This window comes from Labrus bergylta, chromosome 24 (genome assembly GCF_963930695.1).
Source record: "Labrus bergylta chromosome 24, fLabBer1.1, whole genome shotgun sequence".
In the NCBI taxonomy this organism is placed as follows: domain Eukaryota; kingdom Metazoa; phylum Chordata; class Actinopteri; order Labriformes; family Labridae; genus Labrus; species Labrus bergylta.
This window is the reverse complement of record NC_089218.1, coordinates 2,883,494-2,911,490: the sequence shown is the minus strand read 5'-3', so window position 1 is coordinate 2,911,490 and position 27,997 is coordinate 2,883,494. Positions and strand designations below refer to the sequence as shown.

At 44.0% G+C, this 27,997-nt stretch overlaps 1 protein-coding gene and 1 long non-coding RNA gene across 2 annotated transcripts; one reads left to right on the top strand and one right to left on the bottom strand.

Moving 5' to 3' along the window:
• Positions 1-487: 487 nt before the first annotated feature.
• Positions 488-27,766, bottom strand: si:ch211-246m6.5 (von Willebrand factor D and EGF domain-containing protein). The gene is made up of 33 exons (XM_020654409.3): positions 27,438-27,766; positions 23,149-23,333; positions 22,741-22,969; positions 22,564-22,629; positions 21,875-22,107; positions 19,383-19,472; positions 19,106-19,247; positions 18,154-18,371; positions 16,883-16,956; positions 15,611-15,887; positions 15,305-15,507; positions 14,285-15,195; positions 13,978-14,114; positions 13,729-13,890; positions 13,538-13,642; positions 12,054-12,168; positions 10,108-10,370; positions 9,796-10,015; positions 9,548-9,685; positions 6,862-7,347; positions 6,526-6,696; positions 5,429-5,784; positions 4,835-5,348; positions 4,530-4,625; positions 4,340-4,435; positions 4,086-4,181; positions 3,875-3,970; positions 3,702-3,797; positions 3,502-3,597; positions 3,140-3,235; positions 2,302-2,397; positions 2,087-2,184; positions 488-1,509 (listed from the first exon to the last, which is right to left on the bottom strand). Exons 1-33 carry the CDS (start codon positions 27,523-27,525, stop codon positions 1,489-1,491), a joined length of 6,270 nt encoding a protein of 2,089 aa, XP_020510065.2. The 5' UTR covers positions 27,526-27,766; the 3' UTR covers positions 488-1,488.
• On the top strand, positions 10,385-27,230 carry LOC114921377 (uncharacterized). The gene is made up of 5 exons (XR_010665563.1): positions 10,385-10,780; positions 11,148-11,285; positions 12,066-12,189; positions 19,099-19,279; positions 27,148-27,230. It is a non-coding gene; the product is annotated as an uncharacterized lncRNA (long non-coding RNA).
• Positions 27,767-27,997: the final 231 nt, after the last annotated feature.

The window sequence follows — 27,997 nt, the reverse complement described above, 5'->3', positions numbered from 1 at the left end:
TGTTGCTCCAGCTTCTCCGCTACTCGGTGGTAAAAAAGTGAAACAGCTCAGTCGTTTTTGGCCCGTGCAGATGCAGGAGTCAGCGAGAGGCTGGAATCCTAATTGGTGCAGAGCTAATGCGGCCTCATTAATCTTTTAATCCCTGTTTCCTCGCCCTGAGGACCCCTGTGGCCCCGACCCGCTGGCCGTGAACTTGTCTGGCCCCTGAAGCAAAGTCAAACATCAACAACCCAAAAAGCATGACCTAAACAAACTCTGTGTCAAAAATACAAACTTAGTGTAACTTCTTCATCTTTTATTGAATCTTTGCCTCCAGGAGTTAGGAGACGACAACTGGTGGTCATGTTGAAGATCTTCGGCTACATGAACAGCTGTTAACAAAGGATTATGGGTACTACAGGACTTCATCACAAGTGGAAAAACAAAAGGTAAGACTCTATATATGTGTTGTTGTTCAGAGATAAGAAGTCAGAAAAGAAACAGCACCTTAAAGAGGATATTTATTTGTTTTCTTACAAAACAACCAGTAAACAAAGATTGAATAAGAAATAACAAAGATAATACAGTGATTAAGAAATATACAACAAGAAATATGCGACAATATAAAACAACCAAATAAATAAATACTTGTACAGAGGTTTGTGTTTGTGGTGTTGGAGCCTGAACAGGAAGTCATCTACACTTAATATCACAACAGCTGCTTGTAAAGTCCGGATCATGAACCTTTTTTCTAATTTCATTTAGGAAGTCTTTGGTTGGAAAGAAGACATCCAAAGCGGTTTTAAAGTAATTTAAGGCTGCTTCGATGTGGTTAAACTTTGAGCACTTATCAATAAGACGTCGATGTTTTTGGTTTAGGTAAGCGTGACACTTTTGCAGACAGTATTGCATAATGTCTTTCGTACTTCTTGTTAAAATGAAGGTTGTAATCTCCTGCAGAGTGTGTGTGTGCAGCAGTGGAATCAGCGTCTCATTAGCTTAGCTTAGCACAAAGACTGGAAGCAAAGGGAAACTGTTTGCCTAAATCTGTCGAGCTCATCAGCTGCCTTGTACACTTTCATTTTTATCAGTTTGACATCAGCTGACAAATCAGTGGTCCCATTTTCTTACAGTCAGTTAGAATAAAAGTCCAGAAGTTATTCAGAGAGATGAAGCTCTGCAGGAAGTCGTCGTAAACGTTAAATCTACACGGAAACAGGTGCTTCAGAGTTTCAGGATAAACACACAGACCTTTGTTTTAAAGATTTACATTAAAATATCTTTTGATGCTTTTCACTTTTATTCCCCCTTGATTCCAGATTTTTGTTGCTGCTGTTTCAAAGATCGTCTCATTTCTGGCTGCACAGACGATTCTAAATTTCACAGTAAAGAGAGTTGAGAGAGTTGTCTTTGGACGATGTTTTGTGCTGACGGTTGAAGGTCATCAGGAGGTTTGATTGAGGCTTTTTGAAATCCAGATCGTTGGTGTTTGCTGGTTTTATCAGAGAATCAGCCTTGGGAAATCAGGAGCTGCAAAAACCCAAGAATATGAGGAGTTAAAATGACAGATAGACTGAAAATGCTTCACTTATAGATTGCTGCAGCTCACTATAACTCGCTATCAAAGTCCTCATCGTAATACAGATGTAAAGTTTGAATCCTTTTCCTCCTTCCAGATACAAACACAACACGTCTGAATTTCAGATGTTTGCACAGATTGGTTTTCTTTGAAGCTTTGCAGACTCTCAGTGCAAATGTATTTTGCACAGCTTTAGTTCACCTAGCCTCCATACGTCCTCATCTGTAAGCCGTCAGTTCATGAGAGGGGATGCATTTTCACGTGTTTCCAGTTTTCTTTGTATGCAAGACTCACACATGCAACCCCAACCCAGACCAGCTGGGGAAAATGAAGCAGTGAAAATAACTGAAATGTTTGTGTTTTTGCTTTCTGTAAATTAAGACCCACAACTTGTATGAGTCCTTAATCTGAACGTCGAGAGTCAAACTGACTAAAAGTTTGCAGGATTTTCTCGTTCGCATTGTGTCTTTAAGGTTTTGACTGACTCCGTTAAACTTTCAGAAAGGCTGCACGTTTAAGGATTGTTACCCTTTTTGAACAAAGCGAGCCTGAGAATCCGCTCCGGCAGGCGCAGACGTTTGGTCGGACACATCGGCTGCCGTAGAGACACTTCTGTTCACAGATGGCTGAGAAACGACAAAAATAGAAAAGAACACCTGAGCAAAGCTGACATCAGAGGGATGTCCAGATATTTGTGTCATTTTTCATCAATGTGTTGCTGTGCATTTTGTCGGGATACTCACGGATCTGACACAGCATGCCCTGCCATCCCGCGGCGCAGTGGCAGGCGTTTGCACCCACACACTCCCCGCCATTCAGACATTTCTGCAGACAGCTGCCTGAAAGACAAAAACCCTCGACATCACAGCCAATCTCAAGGCACACGATTCAAAACATAAACCGAAACCCGCCCTGCAAAGTCAGAAACTTTACATATACACTTTGAATACACTTTTTATACACTATAAACTTTGCACTACAAAATGTTCTGCATTCAAAAGACGTACGTTCATTGATTTGCTGCAGTCAGGACGGAGAGACTCTGAACCTTTCAGAAAAGTTCTTCCTTCATTTGTTTCTGAAGAACTCAAGAGTCATAGACTTAAAAAACATATTTTTGAATCCACCACAAACCACAGCTCATGTTTCATACAGTTTACGTGCTAGTTTGAGTGCTCAAATATGAGTTAACTGTAAATATCTCACTGGATGTTGTTCTGCTAAATGTGATGTTTTTGGAGGTTTAAAGATGTGTCCTTGTCTCATGATGGGCTTTCCAATATCTTTAGATTGCTTATAGATTAAAGGATCTAACATGGGAAGGATAAATGTTTGCCTAAAGCTCCCTTTAAGGATTTTATGGCTTGCTTTTTAAGTGTGTTTGTCTCCAGAGAGTTTCTGCACAGATTGGTTTTTTTTTGTACATTTTGGACTTTTCCCTCTGAGTGGCCGTTGAAAGGCAGTTATGCAGGTGTTCACCCTGATGCATTATGGGATCTGACAGGTTGGCAGGGAGAACGACGAGGCAGTAAATGTAAAAAAAAATCTGTTCTGATCCGATTCTTGTATCTCGGCACTTACGTTTATCACATCTCTTTCCTCGCCAACCCGACGGACAATCGCAAATATCTGGGCTGACACACCTGCCGCCGTTCATGCACATGGGCTCACACACACCTGCAGGGAGGAAGGAAGAGAGATTTGTTTTAACTGTAGGAATTTAAAGTGTATTGAAGGAAGTTCAGAACCTTTAAGAGGACAAAAAAATATGGCAGAGTTAAAGAGCGATGGCCGACGATGAAGATGGACATCAGGATGGAGGCTTAAGAAAGGAGGGAACATTTGAAAATTGAAGAATCGAAAGACTTCGACAGTGTGAGATAATAAGGTGACAATGAGGAGAAACATGAAGTGGTAGAAGGAGGAGGAGGAGGAAGACTGACTTTTCTCGCATCTCCTGCCGGTGTATCCCTGCAGGCAGGAGCACACGTTGTTCCCCATGCACAGACCGCCGTTCTTACAGGGAGGACTGCAGACAGCTGGACGAGGAAAACATAAAGAATCAGACTTCCTTATATGTCCCTGACTTAGGAACAACTCAATGATTGCTCAAATGACTCATTGACTTGTATTTAACATTTACCATTCTGACACTGTGCCCCGTAGAAGCCTTGAGGACAATCGCAGAGATTCGACCGGACGCAAGAACCTCCGTTCATACACAAGGGAGAGCAAAGAGCTGGAGACGGACGAGAGCATCAGTGTTACGAGGTTAGAAGCTCACAAATACAAACAGAAACAGAAGAACGCACTCACCAGTCTCACATGAAGGTCCGGTCCACCCTGCAGAACACCTGCACTCGTCTGGAGAAACGCACTGGCCTCCGTTGTGACAGTGGCGGCTACAAACCACTAAAAATAACACAGAACACTCATTGTATCAAGCACAGCTAAGTAAGGAAACAATGATATTTAGAAAACAGTATATTTTTGGAAAAACAAGAAATGAAAGTAGCTGTGAACTCACTGGTCTCACATCGAGGTCCGACAAAGCCGTAAGGACAGGAACAAGTCTGCAGTCCCACGCAGGTGCCTCCATGTTCACATGGTAACCTGCACAGAGCTGCACAGACGCAAAGCTCATTCATGATATCCTTTACAAACATTTAAGAAAACTATCATTTACTTCCCCATGCTAAGAGATGATGCATAGATCTTTGATTAAACCACTGTGTCAAAAAACATTAAAAGCATCTACGATTGGATAAAGGTGAAATATACCTTCCTCACAGGTCTCTCCATGAAATCCTCCGGGACACTGACACACACCCGGAGCGACGCAAACACCTCCGTTCTTACAGGCCGGCTCACAGATCGCTTAGAAGAATGAATCAAAACATACAAAGGAAATAAAATGAAAATGTAAACCTGATAGACGTGCAGAGCGGAATAACAGCTGGTAGTTATTTACCTGTCTGACAGTCGGAGCCAGTGTAGCCTGGTTTGCAGCGGCATGTATTTGGCGCGGCACACTCCATGTTCCTCCCACACATGTGTCTGCAAACAGCTGCAAACACAGAGGTCAGCTGATTGATTTATGAGTCTTCAAACATTTAGAGGAGGAGGAGGAGGAAGAGGAGGAGGAAGAGGAGGGGAAGAGGAAGGAGGAAGAGGAGGAGGAAGAGGAGGTTGATAGTTTTGTTGAAATTTCAGACGCTTTTTGTCCCCTGAATTCCTGATAATCATCAAACGCGTACTGAAGACGTGCAGCCTTACCTCGGCAGAGTCGTCCATCTCCGATGTATCCTACAGGACACCTCCCACATGTGAAACCTCCATCCACAGCTGGTTCACACTGAACCCCAGGAAAACACGGTCTATTAGTGCAGGTGGTCAGCTGTTTGCCCGCTGTCGTAGCACTCCTAACCCCCGGAGGGTTGGAGGTGGCTCTTTGCGGCTGGGAGCTGCTATAGACCGTCTTTCCTGGCGTTGTAAAGGTCAATGCCGGGAATATGTGCAGCATCTCTGGACCGTCAGATCCAGGCTCAGCTTCATCTCCATCTGCAGAGAACTCCGACTCAGACAGCGAGTAGGACAAAGCAGTGAGGGCCGCCGTTAGTGGGAGGACTGGTTTTTGAGGAGTCCAGGGTTTGGCCTGGGCCGGAGACAGATGGTTGAGCTGGGGTGGGGTTGTCTGTTTGGACTGCGGACTTTTCCCCGACTGACTTGACAAACGAGGAAGGGGTGGTGTAACTCTGGACGATGTTGCACCAGTCAAAGCTTCATGGGACTGCAGAAAATCAAAGAATAAATGTGTTTTTAAACTTTTATATAAACACACTACTCTTGGAAGAGAAAAGGTCAACTCACCCTGGAGACCGTCACACGGGGAACCATCACATCCTTAGAGCTGGCGTATGTCCTTGAGTCCAATCTGATGTCGGCGCCGTGGCGGCTGGTGTGAGTATTTGCAGTGACATGGAAGGCACTAACATCTCTTGAAGCAGTAATCGCCTCTCTCCTTCCTGTCCCACCTCCTCTACCGGAGGCGGGAACCTGCCTTGGAGAATTATCTCGGCTCGCTCTGGTGCCGGACACGGACAGGTGTTTGATGCCGTGTCGGGAGGGCAGGTTGGGCAAGTGGAGCTGGGAGACTTTGCTGCTGCCTCCATATGGGGATCGGTTAGTCTTGCCTAACGTCTGCTGCTGAGGAAGGTGGTTGGATGCTGAGGAAAGACAGAAGGTGATGACAGTGAGGGCATCATCAGATTAGTAACTCAACAGGCTAAGTCACTTTGGGGAACTCCAAGTGCCAAATTTGGAATATGTCTCATATGTGTTAAGTTTAAGAATAGCCAGCTTGACAAGGAAAAAAAGCAAGATGGGCTTTAGCCTTCAATAATGGCATTTTGCTGAAAAAAGAGAATGCATTAGGATGTAAGGAAACAGGTTGCAGCATCTGATATCAATAGAACTCTTCATAATGTTATTGCAAACTGCTTTAAGTGATTCATGTCTTGTTTTAGAAGGACTGACTCATCTGCAAAAACACTTTGTTCTGCCTTGTGACTTTCCAGGCAAACCAGTCAACAGTAAAGGGATTTAAGCTGGAATGAAACTGTCTCCTCTGAGCTGTTAGCAAACCGTCTCAGTCTCAAAGAGGAAATAACCTTAGGTACATTTCTTTTAAAACTTTATGTTCAGGCAATGACTCAAAAGGCAAAAAGTACAAACAGTGCAGACGAATCCCCAGCAGCCTTTAACCACTGCAGCTGATTTATCTCCTGCAGGAAGTGATGTTATTTCTAAACAAGACAAACATTTAGAAATGCATCAAGGAAACCAGAGAATCATGAGAACAAGTAGAAACAAGCTCCACAACAAAACTACAGAGTGGAGTCCAGGGAAAGGGCAGCTAGTCATCAGAGCTGCAGGTCCATTGGTAACAAAACTGAAAGATCCCTTACCCGCCTTGGCATTCTTCATGCAGACGCGTCCGTTGCCATGGAGGCCAGGAGGGCATCTCCCGCACACGTACCCAACGTGTGGCGGCCTGCGGTTGATGCATTGAACGCCGGGGAAGCAAGGCCTGCTGGCACACGTAGCCGACGCATTCACGGCCGGTGACTGAGCCGGTCCTGAGAGACACAAAGTAGGGATTATTTTTGTGTGTGCATAAATCCTAGTTAGTTTCTTCTGCATTGCTATGTTTCCAACAATGCAACTAAAACCAAAACTGTTCTTCTGTTATGTTTTCCTCAACTGTGCTGTTACAACGGCTTCACATTTCAAACATTGCTTACCTGAAGGTTGCCTGCCATTCACAGATGGCTGGGCTACAGCGGATGTCTTGGTGATTGTGTTGCTGATTTTTGGTTGATCAGGCTCGGCTTGGTTTGCCGTCGTCCCTGAGATGTTCTTGAAAGTGTCGGTGGTGGACGTGTACGGGTTAAATTGGATTCCTTCGGTTTGTCTCAAAGCACTAGTCTTTATCTGCGGCACGATCGGGGTAACTGCTGCGATGCTTCTGTCAGATTCAGCTCTGGTCTGCGCCGGGTTCAGGCTTCTTCCTGGAATCTGCCTCCCAGTTGTGGTCTTAGTTTGTGGTTGTTTTGGGTCACTTTGTAGGCTCGACTTCCTTGAATCATCCCTCGTCAGTTGAGAAATACCACTTGAGGTTTTCCGGAAAGTGTCTGTCTTTATTTTGTGTGGTTGGAGCAGAACATCTGGTATCTTGTAGACTGTGGTTCTCGGAGCAGATGTGGGGGAGACGGCGACAGGCCTGACAGCTGTTGAAGGGGGAAAGACGCAGATTATTTGGATGGGGATTGCCTTCATAATGCCTTTATCTACATCACCCACATGGCAGTGAACCAACAGCAGAGAGGTCAACAATTGAAGGCTGACTTTAACCATGAAAGTTCAAAAGGTTTCTCTTGATAAGACGGACGCCCAGCGAGAGATAAGACTTAGAAAACGACTTCTCATGGAAGCATGATTACCACTCACGGTCTGTCGACACATCTTAAAGCCAGAATCACAGCAGGAAACACTCATGATGACGACAGGCTGCAGACATGGGAGCCAGTTAAACCTGACTCTGATTTATCCTCAAGTTTCCACAGCCAACATTTCTACATGATACTAATTCAACAGACGCAGATTACATCGTCGTAAAACGTTTAAGTCCAGTGACTCTGAGTTATTGACTCTTGTGACTTTTTTATATACTCAGACCTCAAGAGCTAAATGTTTTCTGCCGAGCTGATTTGTCTTACACTTGTTTATCAGATGACGAAGAGTTATTCTCTTGTTCTTTAAGTAAAAGTTTCAGCTGTATTTGTAGATTCTGACAGACATTTGCTTTGCAAATCATATCAAACAGCAATGGTTAGCATATGTCTTGTATTCAATTTAAAGAATCTGCTTCGAGTTTGCTGTCTCTTTTCTGTGTTCAGTTTGAGATCCTTGTCTTTGATTTCGGGCTAAACTGGAAATAAATAAAGTTTTCTTGATTCCTTTGGGCCAAGCCTTAGCTTGAAGTTTAAATTTATAACTGTTTGGGTTATTTTCTTTGACAGCTGTTGGCAGATGTAATGATACTAAGAAAAACAGATTCGCATTCAGATCACTTAGATTAAATAACTTGCTCCTCATGCATAAAGTTAAAACAAGCCAAAATCTTTTGCATGAGAGCATTAAGGAGTAGGCGGTTAAACAAGGGGGATGAGGAAATCCAAGGATTTGTACTCTGGAGTCTATTTTCACAAAGCTTCAAGTGACAGTGATGTAAAGTCATCCTGTGAATACTTCAAAGTCTGCAGATAGTCACTAACCTTTAGCTGAAAACAAACGTGTAGAGAAACCCACAAACGTTGCAGCGCTGCACCGTTTGTTCAGATTTTTCTACAGATTTAAGGCGTTTAAGAGCAACCACCTTTCTGAATCACAGACGGTTAGATGTGTTTCCTGTGTGACTTTCTGCACACGTCTGCAAACAAACATTATCAAGCCGTTAAGGTAAGCTGTGAGCAGCTGGAGGAAATACTGTCCTTTAGTTTCTCCCACTGCAGGAGGTTTTCTTAAAAAGAATAACCAGCAGTTAGCCGTCGCTGAAACTCAAATTAAGAGGGGAAGGCAGTGTTATTGGCTGCCAATACACAAGTCCTGCATCCTCGCTCAGTGTTCCTCAGAGACGGACAAAGCAAACTTTACTTATTCCCTTGAATGCAAGTTATTTCAAAGATTGCTGGAAACCAAAATCGCAGCCTCCCACACTTTTGGACGCCACAGATCGGCTGCAGAATCTCAAAGAGCTGCAGGATCAGATAAATGTCTGATGTGTTCAGGAGATTCTGTGTTTTGGGTTAGAAGTTATTTCACTTTGCACATCAGGATAAAATGTATGCACTAAAATAAATTCCTTGTAAATTAAGTTGTTGAGGTTGATTGAATAAAAACGTTTGACATAAAAACATGTCAAACGTTTGAAAATGTTCTTGCGTCAGAGTTTCTGATTGTTCATCAGACGATTTTATGATTAAATACGAGGTGGAATTTTTGGCTCGGGCTGACCTTCTTCTTGACATCTGTTTGTTATTGTTCTTCCAACAAAAACTGCAGAGAGTTTTTACGTTTTCAATTGATTCACATGATGTTATGATCAGAGTGTTTTATGTTCTCCGACTATCAGATCTCACAACTGGAGACCAGATTGTGAGTATCTCTTCAAACTTGTTAAAAATCAATTCCTTTTAGATATTCAAAGGAAGAATGTGCAACTTTTTGATCCAGTAGATGTCGCCCTTGAGCACCAGCATGAAACCAAAACAAACTTCTGTTTGGCCACACCTCCTCCATACTGAAGCCTCCGCTCTCCTCCAGAGACACACCTCCAACCCCTCTCCATATTTTATTAATGGAGAATGTTTAAACTATTTCAAGTCTTTTAGCATATAAAACCTAAAACATGTGTTTTCTTATGCTTACCTGTACATGTTGTCCCATTTCCCAGCATGTCTTTGGGGCACTGTCCACAGCTGTATGAGCCAAAGTTATTGAAGCATTGGACTGCTAGGAAACACGGCTTCCTTTCACATTCGTTGATGTCTTCCAGGCATGTTTTACCTGCAAAAATACGCTTTATTTTACATTCCTGCAAATAAAACTTTTAAAGAAGTAAACAGAACACCTTTTTAGTTTTTCACTCTTTTTAAGGTATTGATCAATCTGTTTACCTCTCAGCCCTGCAGGACATTCACATCTGAACCCGCTGGCTGTGTTGACGCACTTTCCGACCGCACACGGGGATGACAAACATTCGTCCACATCCTCGTCGCAGAGGTCGCCCTGTTTCCCTTCAGGACAAACACACAGGTACTTCCCGCTTCCAGCTGGGAAATGAACGTCGGTCACGCATGAACCTCCGTTCTGACACCCGCACGGCACCACATCGATCTGTGTCACAGTTGTAAAGACAGAAACTGCTGAGTCATACCTTTCTTTCTTTTTTATGTTTCTTTGTATTTTTATTTCTGCTCCAGCTGTACCTCCACGTTGAAGATGCTCTGGGCGTTGCACTCGTCCGACAGCGTGAATCGGACGGAGCGGCTCAATCCATCCTCGGGATGTGTTGGGACCCTCCAGATGAGGAGGCCGGCAGGGGAGAGGACCGCCCCGTTAGGCCCAGCCTCCAGCTGGAAGAGGAGTTCCGAGCCCTCGGGGTCCGACGCAGCAAACTGGAAGACGAAATTCTCTCCTGCAAACGTCCGCAGGTTGCTTTGAGGTCGGTGGAAGGTCGGCGGCTCATTCACTGAAGACGGGGGGGGGAAGTTTAGAGACAGACCCATGCAAGGTGTTTAAAAAGAATTATGATGCAATGTAAATGCTAGTATGTTAACATTGAGTCTCTGGGTATAAATAAATTGTTGTTATTTTTTGGGGGGGGTTAAGGGGCTGACTAATTTACCCCAACACTAGTAGCTTTTTTTATCATTCACGCCTTCTTATTTACTTCTACATCTACAAGAGTTTGTGTTTTCATGTCCTCAGTTAAACTCTTTTTCTCCAGGCTGCTCCCGTAAGACTCGTTGTGAACCCTCGGGGGGGGGGGGTTTCCACCTTTTATCTCCAAGCTCAGCCCTCATCGGCCGCTTCAACACGACCACAATCGCATCCGATTGTGACGTCGCGCTCTCCTGACAGATGTTGAAAAGTAAAGAGGTGACGGTAATCTCAGGAAACACCTGCTCAGCATGACGGTAACACAGAGAATGCTCGCTGATTAATGGGATTATGACTGCGGCTGAATTCCTAACATAACCTGAGTAGAAATTAGAAGAAGAAAAAAAAGTGTGGTGAGAAAATTCCACCTGAATGCAACATGAATCAGTTTGAAGAAAAAGATGCATCCTCTCCAATCAGCCTTATTGTGATTAAAATGGAAGAACAAGAAGGATCAACTTATCATTTATTCCTGCCTTACCTTTCCACTCTCTAAGTTTTTTTTAAGTGTTAGTTAGGATGATTGTCAGGCTGTGTAGCTGTGCTAATCATCCATGTGATGTTCTCCCTCCCTTCTCTCTCTCAGACCGGTTAAGCGACAGGTCAGGGCTTGCTGAGAACCTGGAACCTCGGCTCCTTTGATCTGCTCCCGGTGACAAACAGGACCACAGTTGGACAGCTGAAACTGACAGACCATCAGGAGGACTGCCACCGTGCTAATAGAGTAAGATAAATACTGTTGTCCATGTAAGTCATCATTAGTGGGCTGCAAGCTGAGGCAAGATCACCTCCACTCCCTCACTCAGTGTGGGAGTTAATCAATGAACCCTAAAACACCAAGTGATAGCTCCAGATTTAGATCCTGCTGTCAAACCTCAGCAGCCTACACTCTTTTGATTGTCCCCTTTTGACCAGATATTTGAGCCTTTCTGCAGAGATTCACTCCCATTATCCACAAATATGAAGTGACGTTCAGTTGACATCGTCCCAAAGATTTGGTGAGAAGAGATCTTCCACACCACATGTTGAAAGCTACTTTCTTATGAACCTGTTTTTGTGCACTTTTTCACAAATTATCAGAAACTTTCACATCACACTTCTGATTTTAGTGAATCTTTGAATACAAACTATTATTTCAAAAGTGTTTTTAAAGATAGTTCCAGTATCAGGAAATGTAAAATCGAATTGTATGTTATGTCATCATGTCGTACCACATGGTTGTAATGCGTCGCCGTATCGCCTCGTATCGCCTCGTATCGCCTCGTATCTCATGGTATCTTATATCGTATGCAATAACATTGTAGTGCAATGATATTTATTGAGCCCAAAGCCAACAACCATGAAAAACAGATCAAGATTCACAAGTACACAAAAGGGCGACAGGACCTCTGTCTTCATTTTGGGCCAAATAGTTCAAGAAAATGTGTAGAACTTTGTGTTTGAAAATGTCTGTTTTCTGTATTATCTGGGAACGTGATAGGTGTGTTTGTACCTTGATTTACAGACCAGGTGAATCTGGAGGTGTCTGGGTCACAGAGGAGGCAGGGGCTGCTGGGATTGGAGTCGCCTTCTTTGAAACACATCCCGTCGACGTTGCACGTCTTCTCCTGGCAAGAAACAGCATCAAGGTTTGGCAAAAAAGTTTGTTTGTGTGCTGATATTTACAATGTTGTTTTCAGAAGTCTTTGCAGCTTCCAGAAATATAAACATCATAATAAAACAGTTTGGGTTTTAGTTTTGTTTCCTTTGGAGAAGCCAGGTAAGTAAAAGGAAATCGGTTCTTAATATACATCATCTGCTTCTCCTCTCCTGAAGATAATTAAATTTAGTTCTGTTTGGCAAGCACATGCAAATCTCTTGGTGTCCGTGTGTGTGTGTGAAGGTTGTTCTTAAGGTTAGAAGTTGTCCTGTCTCTGCTCCCATAAAAAGCAGTTCCAGTAACAACAGGACACCGTCTGTGCCTTGTTTTTTTTTAATAGTTTGGTTTTTAAAATACCCAGCTGCTGCTTGCTGAGACGATGGGAACAGACACATGTCTCTGGTTTACTCATTCAACCAGATAATAGTTATTAAGAGAAGCAGATTCTGCAGTCTTAACAGAGTGTGAAAACACACTTTAGCAAGTTCACATGTCTGCTTTGTTTTCTGTACCCAAATAAACAAAACAAGAGAGTCCAAGTTTGTTCAATGAGAGCTGCTGTTATAACGTCCTTTAAAACAGCTAAATGTTGTACAGACTGATCACCTAATCAAACTGCATCGATCATCTGAACAGGTGTGATTCTCAGCCTTTAATGGCACCAGATCAGAAACGTTCCCATGTGGGTCAATTAAAAATACGATACGATACACTTAACTGTCCCCTTGGACTCCAACATTCAGCTCCTTCCATTAGATCATCATTTAAAAAACAACAGTAAAACACATCAACATGAAAACAGAGAGGCCCATACCAATGCAAACACCACTATTTTGACATAATTAAGGCACTGGGACTTGTTGGTTTGGCTTTTTTATTGACTGTGCATAATGAGTGGAAGTAGCCACTGTGACGCCAACAATTAGTTTGTGACTATCGTTTTGAAGCCTTTAGCTTTCTATTTTCTCTGTCATGTTTTTTTTGTCTTTAGGAGCCAGAATTGACCGTACAGTATTTGAATGCGATGGTGGACCAAGAGAGCAGCAGAGGATAAGGATAACAAACATCAGAGCTAGTACAGCATGTTCACTTTGGATGCTAAAACAGGCTTTAGTCTTTATAACCTGCAGACAAATTAAAAAGCCTGATGATGTCTTTCGTAGCTCCTCGTCAATCACAGGCTCTTCAACAACTCGCTTTGTCGTCTTTTTTTTGTGTGTAAATTGGAACAAATTTTACAAAATGAACATCCTGCTGTGTTGAAGAAGTCGTGAAATTATGGATTAAGACTCTTAGAAAAAGATACAAATCATGTGAGAGCAATAACAATGAGTTACCTTTAACTTACAGAGTCCTGAGCGCGATGCCTCGCAGACTTGGCAAACGCCATCGTAGATAGTCAGCACCTTAGCCTGGCTGTACTGGGAGCCATCGTTGGTAACCTGAGGCAGGAATGAGATGAGAATTCTTTAAAAAAAATACAGAACAGAACAGCAAACAGAAGAAAAGGTTCTTCAGCAGACATTACTTTAATCTCCCAGCGTGCGTATGGTTTGTCGTCCATCATGAAGTCCTCCGTGTTGACCGCCGTGTTGCTCAGAGACGGTACGGCACAGTCTAAAGCCTTGGAGCTGAGGAAGGTGGCTTTGGTTCTCTGTTTCTCCCCTGGCACCCAAACTCCATTCATGTACTGTGGAGGCAGAGCAATGACATTCAGAGGAAATGTTTTTGAGAGCAACACTTTTTTTATCTGACCTTAGCGATGGCTTTTTCTAACCTTCAGTCTGGTGGCGTGACAGCTGAGGTCCGGAGAGTCGATGAAGCCGAGCCCGAAGACTCGAATGTTTCGACAGTTGAAGGCTCGAATGTCACAAAGTCCACCGTTCTCCAAATCTGTTATCTCTACTGGCTGGCCTATCAGGAGAAATCGTTTTTTCAACATTACAGAAATTCCTTACTATGCAGATTTTTGTCTGGACAGTTTCTGCAATGTGGATATTTAACAAGGAGTCATCTGCATATTTATAATATTTTGGTGCTCTGTTAGAGTTTAAATGCACAAAGGAATGACTCTGGATACTCACTGATGGCCAGGCTGCAGTCGTAGAAGCTGTGGCTGGAATAACATTGGCAGCCCCATTCTGTGCACTCTCCGTTTCCGTTGCAGAAGTTTGGGCAGCGCAGTGCTGTCACCACTTCCCTGGCTGCTCCAGGCGGACCATCCACCTCCATGGCTCTCTGGGTCCGGTTTTCCAACAGCCTCCTCTCACACTCATTCTCCAGGTAGGGCAGCAGTGCTTCCTCCCAGCCCAGGTCGTCCTTGAGCTGCAGATCCAGAATGCATAGATCAACCGCCTCATCCAGACGGCGTCCCAGCAGCGCACGGCACACTATGCCAACAGTAGAGTTGGCCAAAGCTATCTGACACACCTCGAGGGCTTTGGCAGATGTCAGGCCACTTGGTGTTGGCCATTGAGGCTGCACCTCCGGTCGTGTTTCTGCCAAGTGATCCTCAGGGAAGAAGTAGGCCAAGTTCTCCAGATCAGCCTGGCTGAGACTCTGAGCAGCAAAGACCGGCTTGAATTCAAAGGAAGCTTGTCTCTTAGGTCTATCAACTGAGAGAAGATTATCCTTTCTGAACTCGCCTTCAAGCTCAAGATGGCTGTCACTGTTTTCATTATCCTCACCATCAAACCAAAGGTGCCTCCTCTCCAGAGGATGACTGTCAAACTCAGACATATCCAGGATGCTCTCCTCTTTCTCTGGACTCTTGATATATTCCACTGTGGTGTCCATCGAGGGGAACACAGATGTGTAATCCACGTTATCATATGCTATGCACTCAGAGTGAGCGGAAGGAGTGTACAAGTTCCTCATCCCTCTGCTGGCCTGATGAGAAGTGCGATATCCTTTTTGGCAGATGCAGAAAGGCCTCCTGAAGTCCTGCGTCGTCCCAGGAGGCGTGTTGTCAAATAAACTCTCACCAGGGGCTATCCTAGCAAACACACAATAGAAGGGGAAACCACAGACACAAAACAGCTCTTTAGAGAATCTATTTCAGGCATATGAAGTCTAAACAAAGCAAATTGCATTTACCGACTGACCTCCAGTCTTCTATGAAGCGATGCAAGTCATCCGGGCCATAGGAGCCACCACTGGAACCTTGGAAATCGTTGTTGCCATTACGGTCGAAGGTGCCGCATAGGCCTTGTGTGTTGCTGTAGTCAACGCTGGGAGCACGGACAGATAAACTCATCCCCCAGTCGTCCACATCAGCCCTAATAAAGGCCCCGGAGGGAAAAATCAACTACAAGAGGAGAGCCACATTCAACAAATTAACATTAACTTGTTATACAGGATAAAATGTTTAAAAAAAATCTGCCCCATTGTCAAAATGTTCGGATACCTACGGTGACCTTCTTCCCCTGGTGGGACTCCATCACCCTGACTCTACTGCCCTCCCCGTCACCGAGGTTCTTCAGGGTCAGCTGTGGCCTGGACTCCTGGGGTTGGCCGTTGCACATGTCGAAGACTGCGACCTCATTCCCCTCTCGTGCCGCAACGCCGCAGTTGCATGCGACGGCGTAGTGTCTGCTGCCGCAGTCCCACTGGCGAGAGTGGACCTCAAACTTCCTGACGAGGCTCCGGTAAAGGACAAAGGTACCGGTCTGGTGGTTTTCATAACGCCTGCAGATGGTAGATTGTCAGAATCTGAGTTATCTGATGATTTAAAATTGAACGTTAAATGACCTTATGTTGTGTCTTTGAAACAGATCTTTAGCATCTGATTCTACAATTCTACAATTCACTTAGCAGACACTTTTATCCAAAGCGACGTACATCAGAGAGTAAGAACAACACAAGCAAGGATCTAGAAAAAAGGGAACAATCTCAGGAAGAGCAAATGATCAGCTTTGAGTCTGATTGGACACACAGGTGCTGACAGGAAGTGACCAGAGGCAAAGCACAACATTGAGGGCAGTTCTTGAGAGCTCTAATCAGTATAGAAACCATCTTATAAGTCGTCGTTATCAAACAAAAACCATCGTCACAACCATCATCATCATCATCAATAATATGGAGACCATCATCATTAAGTTAGTAGGTCTTGTAATGTTAACAGACAAAGAGGTATTTGTAATGTTAACAGACAAAGAGTAAGGTATTTTACCTGCTTTTTGTAAAGTGTCTTGAGATAACACTTGTTATGAGTTGACGCTATACAAATAAGTTGAATTGAATTGAATATGTATTCATGAAAGAGCTGGGTCTTTAGCGTTTTCTTAAAGGTGCAGAGGGATTCAGACGCCCAATGTAAGGTGTTACTAAAATACAAATGGACGCCCTGATTTTCTTCCTCTCTACAACACTGTTCATCTTCGACAGTCTGTTTGGTTAGGTGAAGGCAGGGAAACACAATGGGTCATAGGTTAACTATAATGGTTTTTCACATAGTACTCAATCCTCTGTCTCCTGGCGGGAGGTCCTGTGTTCTTTTGCTACAAACCTCCAACCTGGCGGACTTTCTCCGTCCCTGTTCTGTATCATAAGGAGCTTCTCTGAGCATACCTTCTCTGAGCAAGTGTTGGTATTTGACACCTTGGAAACTGGGACAGGCCGTTCAAACTGAATCTGTAATAATCACTTGACGCCTACTGATGAACGATTAGGAGGTAATTTACCTGCCGTCCAGGGTAATGACATGTGGGTCAGTCAGGGAGTAGCAGATGGAAGTTGGAACGTCCTGGACCGTGACCTGGGGGCAAAGGTCAGGAGAACAAAGATTAGTGGGGCTCCACCCGGTGACCCTCTGACCTGAGGCTTTGATGTTTCAACTAAACACAGATGGGAATCTCCTCTGTGACAAGCCCCTCAGAGACACTTTGTCTGGAGGGCTGACATCACGTCTTACATAACGTAATAGCTATTGTGGAAACAGGTAATGGCAGCATTGAGCAGAGCTCTTTAAGTGTCATGTCAAGTCATCAAACAGGCACACCTTTGGCCCTGAACCCCCACCGTACCCTCCAATCTCATAAGGCACTGTACAACTGTGTGTATACATAAACATTACAAGACAGAAGCCTGAAATTACACTTGACGTTGTAATGCCCTATAATTAAAGTAATACTTAGAAAATTATACCACACTGCTGTTATTCTATTATTTATTTATTTCTGAACCCTGGAATCCCCAAAGGCCCTGTGTACCTCCTCAGAAACTGCTCTCAAGAGTCCAGCTACCGCCTGTAAGGACCATGTCTGATGCATCCTGCATACCAGATCGCCATAAAGTCAAGAATGGCACAACATGCTTCTGAAACATCCAGAAGGACCCCCTGTGCAGAAAAGACAATGACCCTGAAGGACCTGTATAACCTGCTCAAGGATCTCAGAATAATCTCCAATGCCACCAAAACATGGAGGACAATTAGGATCCATAAGAAGCTCTGCAAAAGACACCGAGCATTAAGACTGGGACAAAATATTGATACTTCAATATACCATCGCCCTGAATTGTTTCAAACAGTTTTATTAAAGCTGGCACCAGATATTGGTATTGGTGGAAGAAGAGGACAGAACAAATGTATATTCTTCAGCTGATCAGATATAGAATTCTTTTCAACGATTCCAGGGTTGTCATCAGTGAAGGATGAGGAGAGTCTCCTGAGTGCCTTGTGGTCTACTGGACCTGTTCAAGATCCCTCAATCACCTCAAACACTTGAGACTGACTGAACTATTTCATGCAACCCTTGGAATCCCTCAAGGATCTCTCGAGTCACTTCAAAGGAGAACTGAAGTTTTTCTACGATTTAGAAGTCTACAGATTATCCATGGAATTTCTGCCCTGAGAATGACATTCAGTTTACTTTCAATCAGTGTAATCAGTATGAAGATGTGGATATGAACCAGAAACAGCAGAGAATGTATTTATTGATAGGCTTTAACTCACTTTCAGGGACGTTGGGTTGTAGTTTCTCCAAAGCCGTGGTGCGCTGGTTCCTGGCAGAACACCGACCAAACTCGGTCGGTTCCCGTCTCGTGTGAAATCGGTGACCGCAGTGACATAGAAGGTTGCCCAGCCACAACTGCCGTCGCGGCAGGCGTTGGGCTGAAGCTCCACCTGGCAGGCGGACAGCGCCACATTCGAGGCCTCGTGTCCGAGACTGTCTGTGGACGTCAACACGGCAGTGAGTTAGTGTTAAAGGACGACACACAGCTGCTTACAGGACTGTAATAATGTCTTCATGGGCTGGCTTTGATGTGGTGATGGACGGGGCAAGTCGGAGCAAAACAGAAGAAGACCTGAAGACAAGATCATGAGATGTTTACACGTCTTCATCACCAACTGGAGTTCCTTCAGATCTTATCAAAGATGCTTCTGACGGCCCTCTTTTAAAGCATTCTGAAGGCATGAGTAAGAAGTTAGCGTCTCCAATAGCTACTCACAGTGCCTCTAATTGGTGTTTTTGTCTTATACTCGTCCCATTAAGGGGACTCTTTAGGGTGCTGGAGCTTTGCTTTTTGGCATCCAACCATTAAAAAAAGATACTAGACCTCAGAAATATACTGCTTTGTCAGAGTATTTGTAACCTCTGTCCATTATTTCCATCTTGACTTCTAAACATTTTGTTGCTGCTTATTGGCTGATTTAGCATTTAATTGTGTTCTTGCTTTGTTCCTTTGTTTTATAAGTACTTGAAAAGTTATACATTGGTCTAAAGGATAGTTTGATCTGCTCTAATGCCTCCATCCCATCTCTTCAAGTTTGGATTTTCTGTCCTCAAACAACTTGACTAAATGATGACCTTTTCCAGTAATCACAATCTGCAATCGTCAAAACAAAACAGTAGGAGGTAAGAGTGACAAGAAACAACGTCTCTTTATTTTCCTGCAGGTCTGACCTGGATCATGAACGCTCAGAGACAGCGGGACTGCACACTGGAGACCGTGGTCAGGGCTGAAGCAGGGGATGGGCACCGTGCTGTGGACGGTCACCTCGTGCTCTTTACTGTTCTCTGTGATGTGGAGCGAGTCCGGAGAAAACTGGAGAGAAAGACGACATTAAAAAACATTCGGTGAGTCACATCTGCAAGGTTTATTTTCCATTTCTTACTTCATAAAAAAATGGGAAAAGGCCATCGAGTCCTTTTTATCTGGGTGTAGAAGATGAATGTTTACCTTCAGTCCTGCGTAGAAACTCTCACTTTCTTTTGGAGTTGATCTGCCGTGGCTGGAGTTGGTTCTGAAAGTCGACACGCTGCAGGAAAACTGCAAAGAACACATCACCAAAAAAAAACACATATTCAAAAGAAGTATTGCTTTATCAAGGTGAGAATCCTTCAAAAACATGCCTCAGATCTCTGTGTGTTTTGAACAAAGTAAAACGATGATGCATTTTTGCACATGTTTGACTCTATTTACAACAGAGAGAGAGACTTACATCTTCTCTAAAACGTATGTTTGTAAGGCTTGAAGAAGACTAACAATGTGCGGCTGACACAGTATTTGTGATTCATCCAAACATTTCCCGCTGTAGCTCTCAGTCCAGCGCTCCTTTCACGCCGTCCCCATCATCTAACAGCCGTCCCCCCTCTCATGGTTTAAAAAAATGAAGATCACCTTTGACTCAACTCAGTTGCTGCATCAACATGCGTTAAAGACAGCGCTCTGCAACACAAACCAGACACAACTAACACAACCCCGGGGTCCAAATATGGAGACACAATGCTCCACAGCTGTCAGAGGGTTAAAAGTACCCTGACATCACCTCGGGTTCAAAACGCATCATGGTTAACATCTAATGACTTAATGTTTCTTGGAAGACAGAGCAGTCTGCAGCCTCTGGGTTTAACTATCTGAAAATGAAGCTGGGCAGCAGACTGTGGAAGAAAAGCAAAGCTTAATCCTGACAATGATTACACCGAGAGCAATCAAAGTTTCACGTCTGTTCAGCTGTAAGAAAGAAAAACGTTTTAATGAGAAGCCAAAGAGCGAGGAAACTTTGCCAAGCTGTCGACTCTCGACAAGCTTTTCATTTCATTCAGGTGCCACCTTTCATCAACGCTCAGATTACGGATATTTCTTTGGATTTTCTACCTCTTCCCCTGCTAAGTGGAATTACTTTCATGAGCAAGCAACTCAACCTGACAAGCTCCAACGTCTTAAAATCACCAAAGTCTTAAAATCAGCAGCAAAAGGACGCATGTATTATTTTGTTTGTGAAAACGAGTTTCAGTCCAAACTGTGGAAAATCCCAGCTGGATGAAAGATGCAGTTCTTCTCCTCACTCCGACATCTCGGCTTGAAGCAACCACGAATGGCCGACAGACGAAACCAGACTCAGAGAGGTTTCAAAGACACTCTCTCTCTCTCTCTCTGTCTCTGATCAAACTCTCTGCATCACCTCACGTCTTCTGCTAAAGGAATACAGATGATGGACATCTGACCACCAGCATGCACATGCAAGTGTTGGCTCAGGAGGAAAAACTGCTTTAAAGTAAAAGAAAAACATCCCAGCACTTCACTTCACTTCAGTCAACATGTGGTTAGAGCCTTCAGGAGACAATTTGCTGTGAAATGTGGACATATAAACATTACAGACGAGGGCAGAGGGTCATTAGTGAGACTTTAAGAAGAGTCAACATGCCCGAACTCCAAATCTGATGATGCATTCATTTGGATTCAGGCGGACATTCATAGGAACGAGAGATGTTTTAGAAGACCAAAGCAGGTCAGGAAATAGAAACAGTTTGGATGTATTACTTTGTGTTTGAAATGTCAGATATTTGCAAATGCAAGTTGAAAGACTGATTTCTGCCTTTGCATTGAAAAGTCAACGACAAAGTGTTTTCTAATCTATTCTAAATAAGGCCCGAAAACTTGAAAAAGGGCATAAAATAAGATGACTTTTTTGCAGTCTTATGTGACAATATAGGCTAATCATTTAGATGCATCAACAAGTTTTGAGTCAACATAAACACAGGATCTTTAACTTCCCCTGTCAGAGCTGGATGAACAACCTTTAACCTTCAACTTCAGAGGGAAGTTCTTTGTGTGCATTCAAATATAAAGAGAAGGATGCATTTTGAAATATCGACATGAAACAACTAATTATTCAATAAACTGCATGACACTCTTTGTGAAACTTTAATGCTTAACTTTACAAATAAAACATTTGTAAAATCGCACCAGAAATTTGCACGGACTCGTCCAAAAATTGCACGTCAACAGGAATCAGATTTGTGGATGTTAGGAGGCAAATTAAAAGCACAACACTTAATGTTTCAGAACTTCTCTCAACAGCTGATTCCGCTGTTGAAAATAATGTGAAACATCTGAGGAGCAGCTTTATCTTTATCTTACAGCGAAGGCTCGGCCAGTGTCGAGATAACGTCCCTAGAAAGCACTGTGAGGATTTGAGGGGAGCAGATTAAATAGGAAGCATGTGGAGCGTCACTTTCCCAACCTGCAACTCGTTTAACTTCCCCACCCTCCTCTTGCCTTTCCTTAACGGGATGGGACACGCGTTGCTTCTCCGCCTGCACGTTTTTTTGTCTGAACTCCGGCGAAAAGAGGTCAGAGTGATCCGTGGCTTACTGCGTCTGGAGGGGTCAAACCCCCTCCACATGTGCACCCCCCAATAACTTTCAGCACCGTCTGGCAGGAATTACCGTTTCTCCGAGCCTGAAGTGAACGCCATCCATCTCCACCAGAGAGAAGGGCTTCAGCGTGGATTCCTGCCTGATCTCAGCCTTCATGCTGAGGCCGATGTGTCTCGCCCAAACCACCTGGAAGCCCAGCTTCTGGCTCCACGGCGGGGGGACGAAGGAGCACCTCAGGTGGACACTGTGGCCGACGAGCTCTGGAGTGATCACCGGCCGGGACGGCAGGGACGGGACGGCGGCTGAAAACACAGACAGAGGATTAAATGATCTGAAACAACCCTGATTTTAGGATTTTAGTTTTGAATTTGGAGCTCATTTTCGCCGTGCAATTTAGATATTTTGGCTTTTTGGTAAACAAATCAAATATTTTGAAGATGTTGCATCCGGCTTGGAAATGGTGTTGGATGTTTTTTTTACTTCTGTCTTATTTTCTTAAATTTTATAGGCAAAGAATTTATCAAAATATAAAGGACAGATTTAGTGCATCAAATCAGAAGTAACATCTAGCTGATCTTGTAAGTTATGTTTATGCCGTTACTAAGCAACAGAACAGCTTGTAAATATCCAGAGATTGGTCTGCTTCCATGTAAAAAGTACAGGGCTTTTTGATGCTTATCAAACACTAAAACCTTCAGCTCAAAATGTGGAAAACAGAGAGAGGGGAGGGTACAGTCATAGAAAACAACCTTCCTCACCTTTGCATCGACCGTTGACTTCTACCTCACCAGGTGGGCACAGTCTGGGTCCCAAATCTGGAGCCACTGGAACATGAGATTGAACAAAGCTCTTAGTTAAAACTTAAAAATCAAAGTGTTGTCTAATCTTTGACCCTTAGGATTTGAGTGAAGTCAGCTGAGATCCTGCATGCTCACCTTTAGCGCAGTATCCCATGCACCCCTGTGTGGGCTGCAGGTAGTAGATCATGAACTCGCCGCAGTTCCTCACGGTAACGGGGATCTTGAAGAGGCAGCAGTCTTTGGTGCTGCCGTGGAAGAACTGCCAGGTGGCGCAGGCGGAGAGCTGACGGACCTCGCCGGGTCGAGGCAGGGAGGCGTCCTTCAGGGAGAGCCACACCGGAGCCTGAGTGCCACAACGATTCATCTGCACAGAGGACGACAGAAACAGTTATTACCTGCAGCGAGGGGGTTATTACACCCTGCACCTGGACTGAAGGTGCTGATTAAACACTGCTGTTTCATTTGGGTTGGCAGAAGAGGTGTGAGATGTTTCTGCTGATTATGACAATCAAAATGTCAACACAGAGTGCAAAGATGTCCCACCTCAACGCAGGTGGTCGGCATCTCGGCCGGCTTGTTGTTGATTCTGAATCTGTACCATCCCCGGGACAGCGAGTGGTCACAGATCAGGTCCTGGATGGCCGTGTTCTGGATCTCGGTGGAGTCAAAGGCTACACTGCGGTACGGATTATGCAAAATCTGGTGTCCTCCTGGGTAACACTCTGGAGCTGAAACAAAAAAAAACAAGACAGGTGTCAAACTTTCATCCAGACAGAGGACGTTTTTGATGCCTTTCAGATCAGGAAACGAGAGGATTCTTCCGGACTTTAAATCTGCTTAAGTGTGTTTTTTTTATGTGCTTGGCTCTGCCTCAGCCTCAAAGATCAATGTTCTCCTCGGCTAAAATCCCCTCCTCTCATATTGTCTTCTCCAGTTCCAGATGTGTCAATTTAATCAGGAGGAAATGAAAAGGGGAGATGGGATGAGGGGTTTTACCCCGGAGTCTTTGTGTTGACGGGGTCCTGCTGTCGGCTGTGTACAAGACAGACGAGTCAAAGTTAAGACTAAACAAAAATCAACTCCAGCTGTCCTGGCGATCACTACAAATAAGTCGCACTGTTCTTGACCTGACTGAGAAGTTTTCTTCCTTTAATGTACTCTGGCGATAGAGGAGTCTTTTGAACTTGAGTAATTGCTTAAAAACCAAAATGTCTTTATCGAGCTTTGAAATGTCTACAAAGTGTAATTTCAAATCTAGATGTTATTCCTGACCCTTAAACGTTACAAAGTCTGGCAGATGTTAAATCCAATTTAACTAAAACAAACATTTAGAAGTCAGGGTGTTGAGTTTTAGGAGAATCTCACTGTTACATCAACCACATTTTCATTCAATTGAATCTTTTCTAGTTCCTGTACAGTTGCTCAACTCTGACTTCATGTTATCCAATTTACTTAAAACTGGAGAAGATAAACTCACAGATAAAGATAACAATGACTCTGTTAGCAGAGCAGATGAGAAGAACTAAGGCGGTGTTAGAATTACGACTTGAATTGGCTCTTTAAACTGTCAGTCTGCGATGTGGAGGTGAGCATCGGGGATCGTTTTACCCACAGAGGTTATCTAAATTTCTTAGAATAACAGACATTCCTTTGAGCCTCTGGCCTCTCTAAACTCGCCGCGGGAAAAAGCCAACGGGCCATGACGGGACCTCTGCAGCTGGAGGCTAAAACAACTGGGGAAGATTATTTGAGGAGAACCTGCAGCTTTCCACACGAGCGCATTTTCAAAAGCTTCCAAATTCTGTGAAGTGAAACAGGTCAACAGTGGCTGACACAAGAAAGAACGAGCTTTTCTTTTTGTTGACACACACAAAACGTGTTTCCTTTCCCCTTGTTTGAGTGAAGTCACGTCAGGGAAAACAAACACTCGGGGTATTTATGGTCTTAAGGGAGTCAAAGCTGTGAATGGACGGGGGCGAGGTTACTGCCTAAACAAGGACAAGCAGGCAGCTCTGCATGTTGAAAAGCAAACTCTTGTTGTTGACATCGCCGCCTGTCTGCGTGTGCTTCTCGTCTGGAAGCTCCTCTGACGAGATTCCAGGTCACAGGTCGTCCAAACAAGCAGCTTTTAAGGCAGGAGGACACTCGTCCAATCGTCGGCTTAATGAGTTTACAGAGCCGGAGGGGAGGCTGAGCTAATGAAGCGGCCCCCGAGGGGAAGGGGGGATCCCACTCAGAGGGAGGTCTGAAGCAGCCCAGATGTGCAGGGACTCTGCAGAGATTTCTCAGGAAAGGAGGTGAATTTAGGAAAAGCGTGGTGTTAAAGACGACAGAGGTTAGGGCCGTTTTTCCTAGAAGGCTTATCACCCAGCGTGAAATCACAAAGAGTTATGGGTCTGGACGAGGCCGTAGTACGCTAAGAGCTCATTATCACTGATTATTACTGCGGACAACACGTTGGAGGGTCTTCATCGACAAGTTGGAGAATTCAGTGATAGAAAAAAGGATTTAATCGAACGTCTTGATAGCTTACTAACTCAAGTTCCTTCTTTGATACGATGGAAAAGAAGCATGCAACCCTTAAATTAAATCTTGCACAAGAGAGAAAATGTTGACAGAAGATGATAAAATGGCAAAGATGTGGAATAATCTTTTAAAGTCAGGTAGCTAGCTGATCCAGATGTATAAAAAAGCATTAGATGGATTACCGAGAAATTCAGACCAGACGTTTGGTTTCCCAAGAGAGTGACCACTTGACCTCTCTTCTCACCTCCTCTAACCCAACCGTCAGGCCAACCTTTTCAGTTTAGCACAAAAAAAATGGGAATTGTCTGAAACCAATGGTGAATTTAATTAACAAACTTAATTTTTGAAGGAAAATTGTGACACTTTGCAGCGCAATGGTGTGAGCACTGTGAGATCTGGCTCTCTTAGGGAAGTTTCCTACATTTTGGGCGACTGCTTTGGTTATTAGGTACGCTGCAGGGCTGCCAGGAGAGGGCTCCTCTCCAGTGCTGGGAGAAGAGAGTCCATGTAAGAGGTTTCACCGGGTAAGCCGCCAATTCTTGGTTTCATATTGGGGAACTAACACATGATTTGCAGAACAACCCGGTTTGCAGCCTCTGCAGAAGTCGAGTATTGATTTACAAAACCCTTTTAAATGTGTTCTTCAGTAGCTTTAACGTCTGAGTAACCCCTTCTTCAGTTCTGCAGAGTTATTTTGCATCTTATTCAAACATATTCAGACAAAATCTTTGATGCCTTTTTGTTTCAGTTGCACGATGACATGAAAAGTAAAATCAGTGCTGACCTGTGAACTGTTGTCAACACTTTGAATCTTTTCAGTCGTAACTGATTTAAATGAAGTTCAGAACAAAGTTTGAAGGCTCCACATGATGTTTTATTGGTGACGTCCTGAAGGGGTCAGCGGGGTTAAGTACCGGGGGGGGGGGGGTCTCTATGTGACTGTGTGTTGTTTAAATACGTCTCTATCAGAACACTGGACCTCGACTGGGTGTTGTTTTTGGGTCAGTTGGACTGAGTGTGTGTCCTGGAGTTACAGGATTCCTTGTAGACTTTGTTTTGGCTCAGAAATGTCTGGTATTCTTTTTGCAAAGCTACGTGAGGACCCTCAGCGCTTCTTTTTTACGACGGCTGGCCTTAAAGTTTTTATGACTGCGAGCTTTGATGTGCTGCTGGACGTCCTGGAGACGATGAGCGAGAGGGAAGGCTGACCAACACAACATCTTTACGTTCAAGGAGACACTTTGTTGATCACATTTCTTACAGGATGTCAAACGTAATGGAAGTTTTTCCTCTTTTCTGATGTGTCAATTATTTAATTTTGTGCATTTATTAGAAGTTATAAAAACACATTGTCAGCTTTTATTTCAACACTTTTAACTTCCTTTCATCCTGAATCAAGAAGGACTTGAACGCTCTTTGTGTTTGAGTTTGTCCAACTCATCTCAAAGCTTGAACGTTTCCATCCAGTCTGAACAGAGATACGGAGCAGCTGTAACAATAAAATACATCTGACAGTTTTGTCTTTTTGTGCTTCTTCTAAAGCTCCTCATTTAAAAGTTTGGACCCCAGATTATCCCGATAAAAGAAGTCTGACAGAAACACAGAAAACGAGGAGCAGAAAGCTGCTTGTCTTTGTTTACAGCGGCCTTTTTATGAGGACTGCTCTCAGATTGTGTTTATAAGTCTGCAGTTTTATTTCTGCTCATGTTGTTTTACAGCTTTTTTAAAAGGTTTTTTTTAAGTCATTGCTCATTGAAGTTTAGTTTAACAGAACCAGAACTTTGGGTCTTTAGAAGGACTTGTTTGTAGAAGTGATAATGAGCAAATAATTGACAAGAAAAACTCTTAAAGAAGGGAACTTTTTTTTTGGATGCAAATAAAGAGGAGCACATGTGTGAGGAAGATTTGAACCACCACTGAGGAGACAAATGTTTTTGTGTTTTTGTCGTCTTTTACTCTTCTGTGTTTTGACCTTTGACCTGAGGTTTGCTCTTGTCTGTGTTTTGTCCTCTGAAGGTGCTGCTAACCTGTGGACATGCTGAGTGACAGGAATGCAGCCTCACGAGCCAAGTGTGCGCAATCTTCTGATTCAAAAAGGCAAGAAACTTCTTTGTTCTGCGCTTTTTGTGCCTTCATATGATGAAAAACTCGAGCCTGCACGTGAGACTCGGGGTTGCATTAGAAAGCTTTTTATTTGGTATCATGTCGATGGAAAGTCTGGCAGCTTAGGACTATTTGAAAACGGTTGATCGAGGTGTACAAATGCACTTAACAAGTCGGAATCAAAGTTTTTTTCATGCACCTACCGTGTTGCGCGCACGCTCCTGATTGCGCCATGAAAAGCAGCGCGATGCGTAGAAACAGGCGCACCGATCCACATGCAAACGAGTCCATGGCTGCGGCTCCGGGTCGTAGACAGAAGAGGGATGAATCAGTCGTCGGGTCACATTGAAAGCTCCAGAAAATGGTGCGAAAGTGGCGAAAATGAAACTTTTTCCCGCTGCAGGAGAGAGGCTGTAATTTGCGCTGCGCTCGCTGCAGACTGCGACGGATCTGTGCAGAGAGCGCAAGATGACAGAGAGAGAGAGAGAGAGAGGGAGAGAGAGGGAGGGGGGCTAATGGGGGGGCATCGAGTAGGCTGCTGTGTAGGTGGTTCCTCTGTTATCCTCGAAACAGACGCTCTAAAATCCCCGACATGATCCAAACGCACCAGAAGTCCTCACATCAGCGTCTCCAGAGCTTCGTCGCGCTCCATCACGGTGTCAACACGTCGTGCTCGATGCGAATCTAAACTTCGAGACGTGTTAGGACTCTCTGCCGCGAACTGAAAGGACGCAGATCTGTGCGTAAAACTGCACCAAAAAAG